We start from the raw sequence: 16445 nt of genomic DNA on the forward strand, positions 1-16445 counted from the left end.
CTGGCATCTCCTCAAGTGCCTTGCCTGTGGGGAGGGGAGGCAGGGCAGTTTATAGTTTGTTATTAATGAATAAAGTACAAACAAGTTTACCTTGTCTGTAATCAACATTCCCATCAAAACCATTTGAGGTGAAAACGCAGAGGGGTCTGTTCATCCCACAGACCCAACGTGACTGTGTTAATATCTGCTTTTTAATGATTAATGTCCTCCTGCCACGTCACTTCCAGCTCAGAGGGGGACCAGGAAAACTTCTTTGTAAGACCCATGTGAGAAGCACCACCTACTCGCCCGTATCTATTCTACAGACATCTGCTCTTGGCCATTGCTCTGGGGATGGGCTACGGGGACAGAAGTCCCTCAGGTGTGCCCCCATATGACCTTTCTTACATGCACTCTAGGTGCAAAAAGGGGGTGTGCACCAATGGGAAGTATGTTCTGCTTTTTGCAAGCGAATCTGTGGGGTCATTTACAATTGCTCTGGAATGACACGCACCCAGCGCCTCTCAGCTGGAAGTAATTTTTGCCTGGAGTGGAAATGGAGTGGAGGGAAAAAAAGAATCAGTGACAAAAAGAAGCCCATGCAGGATAAAATAAAATATACTTGCCTGCTTCATTAAGAAATTATTAGACACAAAAAACCATCAGTAAATGTCAGCGCAGTTATATGAAGAAGATGGTAAAGCCAGAAGAACGGAGAAACAAAATGCTATTTTTCACAATTAGTGAAACACAGAGTACGAATTTGGCCATTAGTCTTGGTTTTCCCCATAAATTGGTACAGGAGTCTGCTACTTTTCGATATCATCGCATTCACAGCCCTGCAGACCATCCAGACAGCAAGTGCAGCACCAGCAGAGCAAGCTTTTTCACGTGGCTCAGCCCATCCTGATGGTCAGGAGCTCACCTCTGAGGTGAGGGCAGCTCTTCCCCATTGCAGCACGCAGGCTGCCAACAGGAGTGACAATTAGTTCTGGTGGCCTCCTCCTCTGTGAGGATACTGTCCACTAGGATCCAACTGAGACCATTAGTTTTCACGTAAGTCACCAAAAACCCCTGCTTTAAGAACAGCTAAGGACTTTCCATTACTACAGCACGAGCACTTTCTTCCCCCTTCCTCTTTGGGCTAGATTGCTGGTGCAACCAGATGAACATCTCTTCCCAACCTGTCTCCTCCTTATAGCCTTTAATCAGCTGGCACACCACCTCCAACATTGCCATCTCCTATTTCTCCAAGCACCAACTTCTTACTCTCATGTCACTCTCCCGCTGGCATGTGGCCAGCGTGCTTCTTGCTCCAGGGAGGCCTCACGTTGTGATGGCCACTTCTCCTATGTTTGGTTTTTTTTTCCCCACAGTAAAACACAAAGCTCTTATTTTCAAGGAAGACAAAACCAGCATATTCAACAGCAGCTCCAAAACACCAATACCACTGCTTTTTATAAGAGCACTCAAAGCATCCCCCTATCACTGCCAACAGGTGGGTATTGCTGATTAGGTGAACATCTCTCCTTGAACAAGTTTCTTAGAATGCATGGCCACGGGCCTTGATATAGCTGGGTATATAAAGCATGGAAGCACATGCTGTAAATAATGATCTGAGGTCTTTACTCATTAAGACACATAGGCTGAAACTTGATAGAAGAGAGATGTGACAAGAGCCTCTACAACAGTTTGAAATATATTTATGAAAAAGCAGAGTACCGTACGATAGCAGCTTAACTTCTTCCCAAGAATGGGTTGCTGAGAGGTAGCATCCAGTCAGAACCAACTGCCAGAACCAACGAGAAATTCCTGACTTCTCAGAGCTTTGACCTTACATTGTTTCCTTAGGGGAAAAAAAATGTGTGTTGATCAAGGACACCACTGAGGCATTTAAGGTTCTCATATATAACACGAACAGATTACCCAATAAAAAAAATCAGGCAGTAACACACAGAATAGATGAGCATACACAAGTCATTTTGGATGCAGACTCATGGAAATAATTCAACAACACTAGTATTTTACGAGGAAACTGCAAGTCAGATAAAGATGGGAAAAACAAGATTCTCCAACTGTCTCCTCTCCTCTAGACCCCATAGACCTCCTGTGTGCCCTCCCATCGTGCAGTGGAGCTGCTCGCTCTCTCTCTGTTTTGCATCCAAGTGGGATGAAGCTGCCTTTGAAAGCAGGAACCCACTGAGGTTCTCCTCAAGACTTTTATCAAGTAGCTTAAAGATTACTGCATCAGATGACTAGTTTATGTAGCACTTTGATCAAAAACATGTTTTCCCAACTTCCTCACTGAGCTTTAATATGATGTGAATGAGAAATTGATCCGGTTACTTTGGTTTACAAAGAGTATTTCAAGTAGCTTGAGGAAACTGATTTATTGTCCATTAGGCATAAAAACAAACACAATGCTTGTAGGCCACTTTACCACAGTGCTGACAGTGGATTTATTTCAGGATACATACCCAAGAACCAACACTTGCTCTGACACAAAACTCTATAGGAAACCACTGGTTTAAATGTCATATTTTTTAAGGTTAAGGAAAAGAATCTTTAGAGTCTAGTTCCCATAAGAGGCAAAAATATAATATACTTAAGTCATAGTAATTTTCTTTTAACAAACTTCAAAGTTGAAGAAAACAGACTTCCCCCCACCTTCACTGTTATTTTACATTTTTCACTAGCATTTCTCCTTCAAAGAATAAAAACATACAATTCTTCTTTGCCAACCCTCTGGGTCTGTCTTTTCCTTGATCAAATCTTGCTTCAGTGCACCTACTACCTTTGTTATTTAGTATTAGGAGAGAAGGATTTTTTAAAATTCTAATTTCTTCCTCCAATTTCAGCCCCTCTCCAAACAGGAGCATTATTCCCACCCCTTGAATCCATTAAACTAATCCAGCAGAAGCACACTGGTACACAGAAATTAATCTAGTTTCCAAACTGACATGCTGCAACAAGATAGTTGGTAACATTTTCTAACCCTGTTTCTCTCTCCTCCTTATTTTCCATTTCAACTTACTTCCAGATCTTTTTCTTCTCACAAAATTCTTATGTTCTGTCTTCAAAATGTTGCTAGCACAGTTATTTAACCCCTGCTTTCTGTCTTCCAGATGGGTTGGTAAGCTCACCTCTGCTCTCCTCCTAAAAATCTAGTCCCTTCAGATAAAGGAGTTAATAGCTATTTCAGACCACTGCCATTAATGTTAAAGAGAATAAAAGGTTTTCAGATCGGGGCTTGCTTTTGAGCTTTTTGGTTTTGTAAAGAGTTGGACAGGGGGAACAACCCTTACAGTATCACTTTACTTTTTAGGAAGAAAGCCTGAGAAGACCAAAGGAGCCCAGAGCCATGGGCTGTTGGCAGTGATGTCCAGCTCAAGGGGTGGAGTGGGTTTGTGCTGCAGCCCCATCTCACTCTCCCCATGGAAAGGATGGGGCCAGAGAGGACTGGGCCACCCCACACACCCAGCAAGGGGCTGCTGCTGGGAAGGCTAGGGTAGTCATTGCAGCTCCGTCACTGGAAATCTGCACAGAAGAACGCCAGAGAAGTCACCACACCTGAGAGCATTTTACAGCAACTAACATCATTGGTAAGACCACAACCCTGTAGTAAAAAAATGAACAGAAGTGTCCAGTGGAGTGAATCCAGCACTTCACAGAATCAGAAATGATGTAACAAGTTAGAATATTCATCAGCTAAGTAGCTAAGTTACCAAGCACAAAAGTGGTGGTAGTGGGGTTGTTTTACTTTTTTTAGCATAAATTTGGACATGGGTGTCATGAAATCTAAAACAAAAAATAAATTATTTATCAGCTGTTATATCTTTTCCTGGAAAGATAAGGATTTGACCTGATGCTCTGGTATCTCTCAACAATTCAAATAACACACATAAGCTTCTGAAAGTGCCTGCCGTACTTTTTACATGACTGCAACAATTACCACCATATCATTACCCTGTACTGCAAGTCTAGCCTACTATTATATTCATGATCCTGAATATATCTATCAGCAGTCTGGAACTGAATATACCATATTGAGAAAAACTGGTTAAAATTCCACTTTAGCACAGGCATGAGGAATCCTTTCCTAATGAATTACTATAGTAAACTTTTTTTTAAAAAAAAAGTGTTGAATTATCCTCCTCTCTACCACGGGCATACTTTTGCCATTTACACAGCAGTGTAGTGCTACTTCCGTACAATGACGCATTAGCATTTCAATTAATGCTGTGTTTAGTACTAAGAGTCACTGTACATTTTAAACTTGATACCCATTTTGACCCATTTGTACTTGTGAGTTACAATGAATCTGGCTTTTCCTTAGTGCTTTTTTTTTTTCTTGGCATTCCTTACTTTTGATACTTTCCAATGCCTAGAAGTGAAGTGAACAGCTTATATTCAAAGTACTTTCAGTGGAAACATTTGTATCCAGGCCCTACTTAAGAGATATCAAAAAGCCTCACAATGTTTTATTTGAAACCAGCTGGCAAATGCAAGTGCATTTCAAAATAATGCATTTCAAAATAAAATTAAAAAAAAAAAAAAAGGGTAGCTTGCAAAGACTTCTGCAAAGATAAAACCAAAAATAAAGCTGCTTTGGAAGGGTGTCAAACACCCCAAAAGGAAGGCAAAACTACAAAGTTCTTACTGGACATTGAAGTTGTTTCTGCTTTTTTAAAATCAAACCGTAACTGTATTACACACACTGCTTTGGATTGGCAGCAGCTTGAGAAAGCGGATTTTGACACAGTTCAAGTCTGACACTGAAACCATGTTAGTCCCACTCAGCCCGATTTATTTTCAAAGAGTACTTGGGCAAAAGAACCAGAGTCAAAGGCTGGGGGATTTGCATTGCCAGCCCTGCTAAGGAATACCACTTTTTAAAGTGTTTGTGCTGGAAAGAAATCATATTCCCACCAATAGCCAGTTCTACAAAACTTAGTCCTCCTCACGCGGCTTCACGGACCACAGAGCTTTGCATTATCCCTTTTGCCTCCAAGAACAAGTTACTTTTCCTGGTCTAAGGAGAGCTTCCAGAAACCAGAGTTATGATGACATGAAAAACACAACACATTTTCTAAACCCAAGATGGAAACTAGTACTTGATAAAAGTCTACACAAAGCATCACCTCCTCTTCGCCACAAATGTGGTCTGTAATAATTTTCTAGCTAACGCCTGTGATAAATAACTGCCGTGGGTATCGCTGTCACATCTGAGCTGAGGAGGAAGAGCATCCTTTACATGAGCACTCCTAGGCAGAAAATCATCAGAAACACTGTGAAACCCTCAAAATGGCAACACCTTCAAGCAGGTTCCCTCTTTATCTGACATTCACACACAATTCGTGCTACAGCTGGAGGTTTGTCTGTCGGGGCATCTGTGCTCCCATTTATACTTTCCAATTTCTCAGCCTAACTGAGCTTGGCCCTCCTAATTTGGCAGTGAAACTGTATGGGTTAATTACAGCACTTCAGATGACTTGCATACTTTTGAACAGGGCGATTTTGATACAGGGGAAGGAATTCATCAGGCACATCACAGGTAACAGCCAGCTCTTGTAAGAAGGAAGGAAGGAAGGAAGGAAGCTATTTAAGCCCGCTTCACCTGCATCGCTCCTCCTCTTCCTCACACTTCAGGCACAAGAAGGAAACAGTCTCAACCCGCCCCAAGCAGGACTGGGGTGAGGAGGGCAACGCCAGCGGATTTCCCCTCCTCTTTCATGCCATAAACCCACACAGCCCATGGTCTCCCAGCTCCACCACATGCTTCCGCTGCTTCTTCTCTGGGGGAGCTTTAAGGCAGAGGATGGTCAGTAATTAACCACTGATGATTTCCTATTGTGCCTGAGAGAGTTTTGGCTCTGGTTTTTGAGGTGTGCTGCAGGTACCTCACCTGGGAAAGCAAGAGCTGACCCTGCAAAGCCAGCACTGGCTTCGCAGCTGGTGACCCCACATCAGAGCAGGAGCTCAGGGTGACCACACTGGAGCTTCGTCGCTCAAAGTCCAAGCATCAGGCACAGAGTGCTCCCCTTACTCCAGACCAACCTCTCCCACCACTACTGAAGCCCGCTAGAAACACAGAGGAGAAGACTCGGCAGCAGCAGGAGAGGCAGCTATTTGTAGGCTGTGGTGAGTAGAAACTCAGGATGCAGCTGAAGGGTGTTGAGAAATCGCTCTTGAAATTTCTCCAGCAATCCCTAATTTTAAACATAAACACACTCACATTTAAGACAAGACGAGCTTAAAATACAGTGGTGTTTCAAGGAAGCCATTCATTTACGCATCGTATTTCTGGCGGACAGATTCAGACGTAGTAAGAGCGTACACAGGTGCCAATTTGCAGGGAAGCCCAGGCTGTGACTCCTTCATTAGAGCTACCAAGCACAAGAGTCCCAACTACACAGTCTCCTCTTCCTCCCGCTCCCCATATCGGAAAAACAAACTAAACCAAATGACAGCATCATTGGACCCATTGGCACTTGACACACAGGTGTCCCCTGGGCACTTTAGGGAGGAGAGTGTGAAATAAAGCACTGTTCTAGAGATAAGTACCAGCTCAGAAATCACCCCAGCACCTCCATAATATCTTTGGGACAAAAAGAAAAAAAACACAAACCCAACACAGAAGTAAAACCAAAATTCATCCTCACATCTCATTTCTTCCCTTCTCCTTTAGCAAGGACAAGCACTCTAGCCTTGACAAACCAAAAGCACCTACCAAACAAACTACCGACCCCCATCAGTTATCCCCGCTACCAAAAAGTCTACACTCAAACCTCCTCTCCTACCCCCACCTTGGTGAAGCTTCACCAAGGGATTTATAGTCCCTTCCACCCTGCAGATCACATCAGCTTTGTCGTCTTGGATTCCTGTGGTTCCTCCAATGGAAAACCATGACAGCATTACAGGAGAAGCGTCAGTTTCACACTGTTGGTGCCACTGTTCGAAGGGCAGCCATTACCCCTTGTCAAAACCCACACAATAACACATTACCCAAGCTACGCTCCCCAGTGTAAGTACCAGGCGCACCACTCAGGCCAGTACAAGCAGAGAGTCAGAAGTCCCGAGGAGGTACCAGCTCATGTGTCTCTGCACAGGACTGTGTTATATGGAGCAGATATGCCCTAGCCATACAGTGGGGCAAAAAAATATAAAAATGTTGTCGAACATTGGTAAAGTGAAGAGGTCTTCAAAATCTCACTGAGTGTTAAACTTGTCTGTCCTATCTACAGAAGTGCACAGAAGCATGCAATAGGTAAGCACATCGATTAAGTAAGAATGTACTGGAAATGTATACACTGCATCTGCACACTATAACTTTGATTATTTCCCAAACTGAAAACGGCATTAAGAGCACATCAAAGGCACTTGTCCTCATGAGGGATTAAGTCCTTAGCAAGTTTGAAGGTTTTCAGATCAACTAACTAAAACTGGCTGGAGTACAAAAGCATGTGAATTTCTAAAAGCCCGGAAGAGCCATTTTTCCTTGTGGATAATCCCCAAAAAACAACCAGAACATAATTCAATTGCATGTCTTCCAATGTTACTTTTAGATCAAGGTATTATGAGAAGTTCCAATCCCTTCCTTACTCCCCCCTCAAATGCCTGGAAGAGCATTCCCTGCAAACACGATTATATATTTTTACTATCACAACACTAATAAATCTCTCCTACATCAGATAAAATGCAGTTACCAACACTTGTCCCTTGAATCCCAAATATGATAAAAAATTATCTTGCACGTACATATTTGGCTGCATGCCCTTAACGATTTCCTTCTGAAAAGAAGGGTGCATTTATTGCTTCAGAAACAGAAAAGCAAAATAATAAGAAAGAAAGGACACAGGGAAAAAGATGAACAGAAGGGCTTCGAAAGTGACTGAAAATCTACAACATCACTAATTAGGTTCCAGCTTCTAACACAATAGAGGGTGTACTATGGTCTGTTATCAAGTTTATAGCCAAGGGCACAAGACAATACAACCCCACATTCAATTTAATTACAGCCTATGGCTTCTGCAGTAGTGGTGTGTTTCAAAGGGTTTAAGCACTCATTTATTTCTACACCACACATGAAATAAGGCAGCTCGCTGTCATACAGACTCACCAATTAGACTGAACAGTTTCTGATCTCTTGCTCTGTAGAAGGAGAGCAGTGGGCAATGGGAAATCTTTACAGGATAATCACAGAAGACTTTTTGTTAAAAAAAAAAAACCCTCTGCTGCCTTTAAGTCTGTGCATTTTATCTTTGATGTGCACAGAGGAAGAGTACCAACATAGTCATCTCAGAGTCTATAGAATTAAAAAAAAGTGTCAAAATACAGCAGCACTTCAGTGATGCCACTTTCTCCTCCTAATTACACCAAAAAGGTCATCTTCATTTGAATTATACAAAATATATCTCTTGCATTCTTACCATCACTGAAGGCTAGACTAAGTAAGTTCTCTGACTAGCTCACATGATGTAACCAAGTAAAAGGAGTCTAATTTCTAAAAAGTAAAAATATTTTGAAAATCTAAGTGAGGGTGGAAGAAATCACCTTCTGAAATAGTTACAAAATTTAATACCTCCAATATATCGTGCCAGTGCAACTAAAAGGATCTACAAAGACAGTATTGGACTTTATCTCCACAACCACGATTCTAAATGTGTGTATCGAAACAGCATTCTCAGATCTTCTGTGAAATACTCTCCTGAGGCACCTTAAGTCAACTCCCTCCGCAACAGCTGATCTGTCTTCAGTCTAGGAAGGTAAAAGTAGTTCCCTTATTTCCTTTCAGTGCATATACAGCCCCCAAAGCTGCATATGAGATCACTCAGCCTAATCTCTATTCTGCTTTTCTTGCGCTCACCTTGGGAAGCATCCACATGCCGACGAAACCTCATGTTAGTTATAAGGAACATAGCCTGGGATATCCTACTGTCTTCAAAAAAACCCCACCAAAACAAACCATCTCTGATCAACCACCTTTAGAAGCATTTAGTTAGAAACAACAACGACTTCCACTGAAGAGAGCAATAGCTAAGATTCATGTATTTCGCTATAGAAAACGGTAAGAAAGCTGTCTTTGGGGACCATATTTGACATCCCTGCTACACTAGCCCCTGCCTCCCAAAGATTTCAGAGCAAATTTTGATGACTGTCAGGTGTAACAGTCCCTTCTATGGTTAATTACTTTCCACATCTGTAACTTCATAAAAGATTAAAATCTTCTCCATTAAAAAAAACCCCACAAACAACCACCAAGAAACAGCAGTCTCTGAGGTAGGCACAGTTTTTATAGCTCCTTTAATCCTCACACTTTGAAGATTTTAACATGTGTTTCTTTTTAAAAAGACACCAAGCAAATCCTAGATTTTCTTGCAACCTGGGATAATCCATTAGCCAAAGAGGATGGCACTAACTAGGCAGTAGGGCAGCCAGTACTAACCTCTGAAACCAGATCAAGGGAAGTACTGCCACAGGAGCTAACGAGGTATTTAGCAGTCATCAGTCTTAATAGAATCATAGAATGGTTTGGGTTGGAAGGGACCTCAAAGATCATCTAGTTCCAACCCCCCTGCCACAGGCAGGGACACCTCCCACTAGAGCAGGTTGCTCAAGGCCACCTCCAGCCTGGCCTTGAACACTTCCAGGGATGGGGCATCCACAACTTCCCCGGGCAACCTGTTCCAGTGTCTCACCACCCTCATAGTAAAAAATTTCTTCCTGATATCTAATCTGAATCTTTTTTTCTTCCAATTTAAAACCGTTACCCCTTGTCCTATCATTACCCTTCCTGGCAAAGAGTCCCTCCCCAGCTCTCCTGTAGGCTCCCTTCAGATATTGAAAGGCCGCTATAAGGTCTCCCCGGAGCCTTCTCTTCTCCAGGCTGAACAATCCCAGCTCCCTCAGCCTGTCTTCATAGGAGAGGTGCTCCATCCCTCTGATCATCTTCGTGGCCCTCCGCTGCACCTGTTCCAGCTGGTCCATGTCCTTTCTGTGTTGAGGACTCCAAAGCTGGACACAGTACTCCAGGTGGGGTCTCATGAGCACAGAGTAAAGAGGCAGAATCACCTCCCGAGACCTGCTGGCCACACTTCTCCTGATGCAGCCCAGGACACGGTTGGCTCTCTGGGCTGCCAGCATGCACTGCCGGCTCATGTTGAGCTTCTCGTCCATAAGCACTCCCAAGTCCTTCTCCTCAGGGCTGCTTTCCAGCCATTCTCCACCCAACCTGTATTTGTGCTTGGGGTTGCCACGTCCCAGGTGCAGGACCCTGCACTTGGCTTGGTTGAACCTCATGCAATTTGCACGAGCCCACCTCTCCAGCCTGTCCAGGTCCCTCTGGATGGCATCCCTTCCCTCCAGCGTATCAACTGCGCCACCAAGCTTGGTGTCATCAGCAAACTTGCTGAGGGTGCACTCTATCCCACTGTCCATGTCACCAACAAAGATGTTAAATAGTACTGGTCCCAATACCGACCCCTGCAGAACACCACTCATAACTGGAAGCCACCTGGACATTGAGCCGTTGACTGCCACCCTTTGGGTGCAGCCATCCAGCCAGCTCCTTATCCACCGAGTGGTCCATCCATCGAATCCATGGGTTTCCAATTTTGAGACCAGGATGTCGTGTGGGACAGCGTCAAATGCTTTGCATAAGTCCAGGTAGATGACATCAGTTGCTCTGCCCTTGTCTACCAAGTCTGTGGCAGTATCATAAAAGGCCACCAAATTTGTCAGGCACGATTTGCCCTTGGTGAAGCCATGTTGCCTGTTTCCAATCACCTCCTTATTTTCCATGTGCCTTAGCAGAGATTTCAGGAGGATCTGCTCCATGATCTTGCCAGGCACAGAGGTGAAACTGACAGGCCTGTAGTTCCCCGGGTCTTCTTTGTTTCCTTTTTTGAATATCGGAGTTATGTTCCCTTTTTTCCAATCAGTGGGAACTTCACCAGACTGCCACGATTAGCTGCTGTACTTTAAGCCTTTAAGATAGGGATATTGCCCCATCTATTATCTGTATAGAAATGAAGCCTAGCATCCTAACGCCACCATCCTAAGCATCCTTCCCTGAGGCTGTCTCATGAGTTCTCCTACCCTGCACGCCCAAAAAGCACCTAGCGACGACACTAGTAAGAGAACTACAAACATTTGTACAGAACAGAAGCCTTTTCTGTGGTCATTTTATGGAAATGTAGGATGCTCCCAGACCAAAGATCAAGCAGAAGGGTTGTTATCCACCTCCAAAAAAACCCAAAGACTAAAAAGAGCTAGACTAACTTATTAGTTACTTTGATATCTTCCCAGTTGTGCCTGCTGCCTACTTATATTCATCGTGCCACTGTTTTGCCTTCTTCTGTGAAACCTGCAGTCAGAACCAGATTTCTGGTTCTGGTCAAAGTAAGCCCTTCAAAGAGAACATAAGGCAATGAAAAGACATATGCCAGATCAAAAGAAACCAAAAACCCAGCTCTGGATGTAAAGCAGGCGGAAAAATGGTTAAGAATTCCCCAGAACAGCCAAGACAAATGCATATGGGTCATGTTTTAATGACTATTTGGTAGGTATTTGAATAGCTGATGAAACTCTTCACACGCAGCCCAGAGAAACCCAACTGAGTTAGAGAACAAACGTAACAGGAACATTTTTCAAGTGACATGCAACTCTCCTCACCCATGGCAGAAGCTCATCTATTTTCTTAGACCTATTTTGGGATATTACTACTACAGCAAGCGCAGCATGTACCAGGTCTATAGATCTCAACAGCTACCACCACACTGTAGCATCAAAAGCTTAAACTTAAGCTATTGTTCGTCTTTCAATAACACATGAGATGAACAACAGCCAAATTACATCCCTCTGTCATCAACTTGAACTGAAGTACTTCTGTCAGCAGCAGGAAAATTGCTACACTTCAGAGCAAATAAGGACTGAAAAGAAAGTTGTGCCACGATGGCACAGCGCTGGATGCTTAAAATGCACTCTATAAATGCTGCTCTCAAGGCTGCAACCTAAAGCAATTGTTGGATCAAAATGAACGCTCAATGCACCTCTCCCTAGCTCTGGAGGAGGCTCTCACAAACCCAGTGTTGAAAACGCATCTTGCGGCTAAAACAGACGATGGGAGCAACCATAATAGAAAAGCATAAAATTAACATCCTTGCTCAGATTCTTACACTTAAAGTTTGTAGTCAGTGCAAATTGAAGACATCCCATTTAGTGCCTTCATTTAACCTTCTTCATACCTTGCTTGATGCTATCAATGCTATAAAAAAAGAGTATGCTAAGAAATCCACTCATCACACCACCATTTATTCACCAGAGTATTGCCCAAGTCTACAAGGGCAGCAGAATCTGTCCCCTGGAAGAATAATTACAAAGATGACCAATAAACCATAAACTTATGACCTTCATGTTTTCAAGGAATCTGTAATATTTGTCAACAGCGGAATTTAGCGTCACATCACTGGATGAGATATATTCAGTAAAAAGGCCTGGAAAGTCTTTGTTTATAATTAAGCAGTAACGATTGAGGGCCAGGGCATTTCCTGGGGATTAATGACCGGCTGGGAGAGTCGATGGCTTGAGGCAATGCCTTGGGCCATTAACCCCAACCAGTCATTAATTTCCCCAGGAAATGCCCTGGACCTCGATTAGCGTAACTGTTATAAAAGGTAGCTAGGGAGAAAAAGTTTAGCGTTAACATTCTCCAAGAAATGGCCAATATTTTTTCATTTTGTCACATCCCAGTAGCAGTGCATAAGTTAAAACTGACACAAGAGGAATCAGTGATTAAAAGAAAAAAAAAGGAGAAAAAAGACACTTTTCCTTCTCCTAAAGACTTAAATTAATGAGTTTTGTAGTGAAGGCAAGATTCAGCTACAAAAGTGGCTGGGCAGCTTGTTTAGCTCATTAAATTGTGAATGGATATGAACATTTCTATATAATTACTGAAAAAAAACCCAACCCACACTGTCTAGTATCCTCGCTGATTGCTCATTTTCTTTCTTGATACACAAGAAAACAGCACATGCCTGCGCACTCTGTCATCTATTCTAGGTATTTCTCCCTTTCTCCCCATAACCTGCCACTAATGAGAATTACAGCTCCAAATGCCTCCCGTAGGAAGTGCAGCTCCGCAACAAACAGGACAGAGCAGCTGGATTTCTCCTCACCTAAGCTTTTATGCAAGTGTGAAGAGATTTGTGGGCCGGGGTAGAGGTCCAGCTCTCCAGCCCGATGACTGAAGGTACCAAGACACCTCATTTAAAAGGTTAAAGCACACATAGTCTGTTACTGCTAACTGGATCAGAACTGCTCTGCCCGGTTCCCTCTTCCCCTGCTCTCCTGCTCTAAAGAAAGCTAAACTGCCCCTGAAGTTTCAAAATTACTTTCAAGGTCATCAAAAGCAAGGGAAAGAGGAGTCCAGGGTTAAACACAGCAGAGCATTAGCTTATACCTGAAATAATGAGCTAGAACAAAAACATTATCTGCACATAATCAAGCCTCCAAGCCATTCAGAGACACCAGATACACACAGCAGGAGATCAAACTACAGTACTCCACTGAAGTGGTCAGAAAAAAAAAAAAAAAAAAAAAAAAAAAGAAAAACCAACCTAGCACCCTGCTAGAAAGGAGAGGTCACAGGTATTTTAAAGAACATAGACGCTTATGCAGGCATTCACTGGAAGCCCCCTCTCCCCCACCTCCCACCCCCCCTCCCAGTTTAGCCTTCAGGCTGGTTGATTAGCTGGCAAACTCTTTGAAAGGGTCAGTCTGTCCAGAACTGGTATTTCCACTTGGGAAACAGCTCAGGCATGTCATATACCTGTGCTGGCCCATGACAGCCCTGTTAGTACCTGACACAGGAATGTCGCGGGGGGTTTTGTAACCGCGCAGGGCAGCCAGCAGTAAAGCTCTTGCCTGAAACACGGTTATTTTACAGGGCACGACGTAACCACGTACTCTTTATAGACTGATTTAGGAGGACTGCCAAACTTCAAGCCAATCGCAGAGGTACGGAGAGCCTTTAATTGAAGTAATTTAGCTCCAGCGCTCAAACAACCGAAAAGGAAAGGACTTTTGGAGGGGCCAGGGAGCAGGCACCGGCACGGGCTGGCACATGGCGGGGGACACACACACAAGGCACAGCATTAAGGCACAGCTCAACAGGGTTTTTTTTTTGACAAGACCGCTCTACCTCAGCGAAACACACCTAACGAACTTGGGTTCATTCCACAGTTCAGCTGCACCTAAACCCGTTCTAATTGTGCTCTTAACTGTCTATTTCGCCACTATGGTAACTGACACAACTGAAGCCAATTTGCCTTATAAAGAGGAAAAAAAAAAAAAAGGAAAAAAAGAAGAGGATCACTGCCAGGAAACAGAGCTATTTTAAATAAACAAATACAAGATGAATGCAATTGCCGTATTAACCCTCTTGTTAACTTCTGAAGTTTAAAATTACACCCTCATTACTAGTGTGTAATTGAGTATTCTCCCGGCTGTTTCCTGCATTTGAGGTTATTCAAATAGTTCATTAGCACATCAAGAACACCACACACACTAATGATACCTGACGCCCTTATCTACTATTTTGGCCCGACTTCCATAACTCACATCTCCCACAAAAAGCGAAAAAGGGGAAAAATAAAGAAAAAGGAGGGACAGGGGGAGCCCGTGGGACTGAGCTGCCGCCGAGGGGGAGCGTGGCAGCACCCGGGTACCTCTTGCATCTGACCCACAGCCACCAGCCTGGTGGCATGGGGGTGAGGAAGAGGAGTTACTCACGTCGGGTTCGTCGGGTGCCTGAACAGTGAGAGTCACCCCAGGAGCCACCCCCAGGCTGGCAGTGTGCATCGGTGCCCAGCCTTGGGGGGAGACAGGGAAGAAAAGAGGGGTCCAGTGGGGGCTATGTGGGATGGGCAGGGTGCAGGGTTGCCAGTTTTTGGGGTTTTTCTTTTTTTTTTTTTTTCTTTTTCTTTTTTTTTTTTTCCGGTTACCTGTGTGGGGGAAACAATAGCAGGTGAAACTACTGTGGGTGAGGTGGTGCTTCTGTGCCCATTGGCTTCAGGGAGGAGGTGAGGCAGGGGGTCGTGTTTCACTGAGACCACCACCACGGCAGGCGCGGCGGCGTCCAGGGGCTCGGCGGGGCGGCGGCAGAGTCTTTTTGGGGACGCGGAGGGCCCGCAGGCATCGCCGCCGGCCGCGGCCCCCGCTGGGAACACCACCTCGTAGAGTGCCCGCTTGGCCGGGGCCACCGCGGCCGCTTCCGCCTTCACCGGCGCGGCGTCACCGTCTTTGGGCAGCACGTAGGGGTTGGCGGTGGCCGGCCGGGGCCGCGGTCCACCGTTGAGGGCAGCAGGGGTGTAGCAGCCCCCGCCAGCGGGGTGGTGGAGGAGGTGGTGGTGGTGGTGATGGGGAGGGGGGTGGTGGTGGTGCGGTGGCTGTGGTCCCCCTAGCTTGGTGCCGATGCCGGCAATGCTGTTGAGGGTGGCGATGGAGACAGCGCCGATGCAGTGGTTGGTGTAGGTCTTGGAGAGCTTGGCCGCCTTGGAGAGCATCTGCATGCGGGTGCCCAGGAGGTTCTTGCCGATGGCCTTGTTCTCGTACCAGGTGATGTCACCCTCACTGCAGTGGTCCCGCGGGCGCTGGAAGAAGGCCTTGCAGAGGGGGTTGCGCTTGGAGAGGTACTTGACAAAGCTGGCGTAGGGGCAGAACTCGGTGCCAGTCTCGTACATGCGGGGCAGGTTCTCCTCGTCGCTGCTCTCCGCCCGCTTCTTGCTCCAGGAGGATGAGCGCGACTTGTGGTAGGGCCCCAACGCCTTGAAGTAGACGAACTTGCGCCCATCTTCATCCACGGCCAGCCCAAAGGAGTCTTCCTCCAGCTCCCGCTGGTTCTCCCGGCCCCGGGTGCAGAAGTACATGCAGGTCTCAAACCAGACCTTGTTGAGGAGCCCGAAGGGGCTCTGGGTGCTGAAGACGCTGCAGGTGTAGAGCTTGCGGAGGTCGGCGCGGGTGATGGCCTGCTTCTGCACCACCGGCCCGGCGCCTTGCTCCTCCAGCTTGCGGATGACGGCGGCCAGGGTGAGGTTGGCGGCACGGAGCTCGGGGTCCTTGGTGAGGTCGAGGGTGCGGCAGTAGGGCGGCTCGTTGAGGTAGCGGTTGAGGGAGCTGCGGATGCTGATGAGGGAGGACTTGGAGTAGAGCTGCCCGCTCTTGGAGCGCGCCTCGGCGTAGAAGGAGCGCAGGACCCGGCAGAGCGCTCCCTTGTCCATCGTCTCGAAGTCGGGGCTCTGCGCCTTCTCGCTCAGGTACTCGCGGAAGATGCGCACGGCGTAGCGGGTGGCCAGACGCGTGTTCTCGCTCAGCCGCGCCCGCTCCGGACGCTGCAGCAGCAGGGCCGCCTCCAGCTCCGCGTCCTCCGCCGCCCCCCCGGGGCCGCCACCACCGCCGCCGCCGCCGCC

At 45.8% G+C, this 16445-nt stretch overlaps 1 protein-coding gene across 4 annotated transcripts in view; it reads right to left on the reverse strand.

Annotated features, from left to right (window-relative positions):
* The window catches only part of KCTD1 (potassium channel tetramerization domain containing 1), a 108331-nt gene that overhangs the window by 56628 nt on the left and 35258 nt on the right, over window positions 1-16445 (reverse strand). The window contains exon 1 of one of the 4 annotated variants that reach the window (XM_014937009.1): window positions 14982-16047. The exons of the other annotated variants lie outside the window; for them this stretch is intronic. Within the exon in view, the coding sequence (XP_014792495.1) occupies window positions 14982-15905 (924 nt within the window). The 5' untranslated portion in view covers window positions 15906-16047. Of the gene's footprint in view, window positions 1-14981; window positions 16048-16445 lie in introns of those variants that run through there. 4 annotated transcript variants of the gene reach the window in all.

This window comes from Calidris pugnax, unplaced genomic scaffold, assembly GCF_001431845.1.
Source record: "Calidris pugnax isolate Ruff unplaced genomic scaffold, ASM143184v1 scaffold51, whole genome shotgun sequence".
Taxonomy (NCBI): Eukaryota; Metazoa; Chordata; class Aves; order Charadriiformes; family Scolopacidae; genus Calidris; species Calidris pugnax.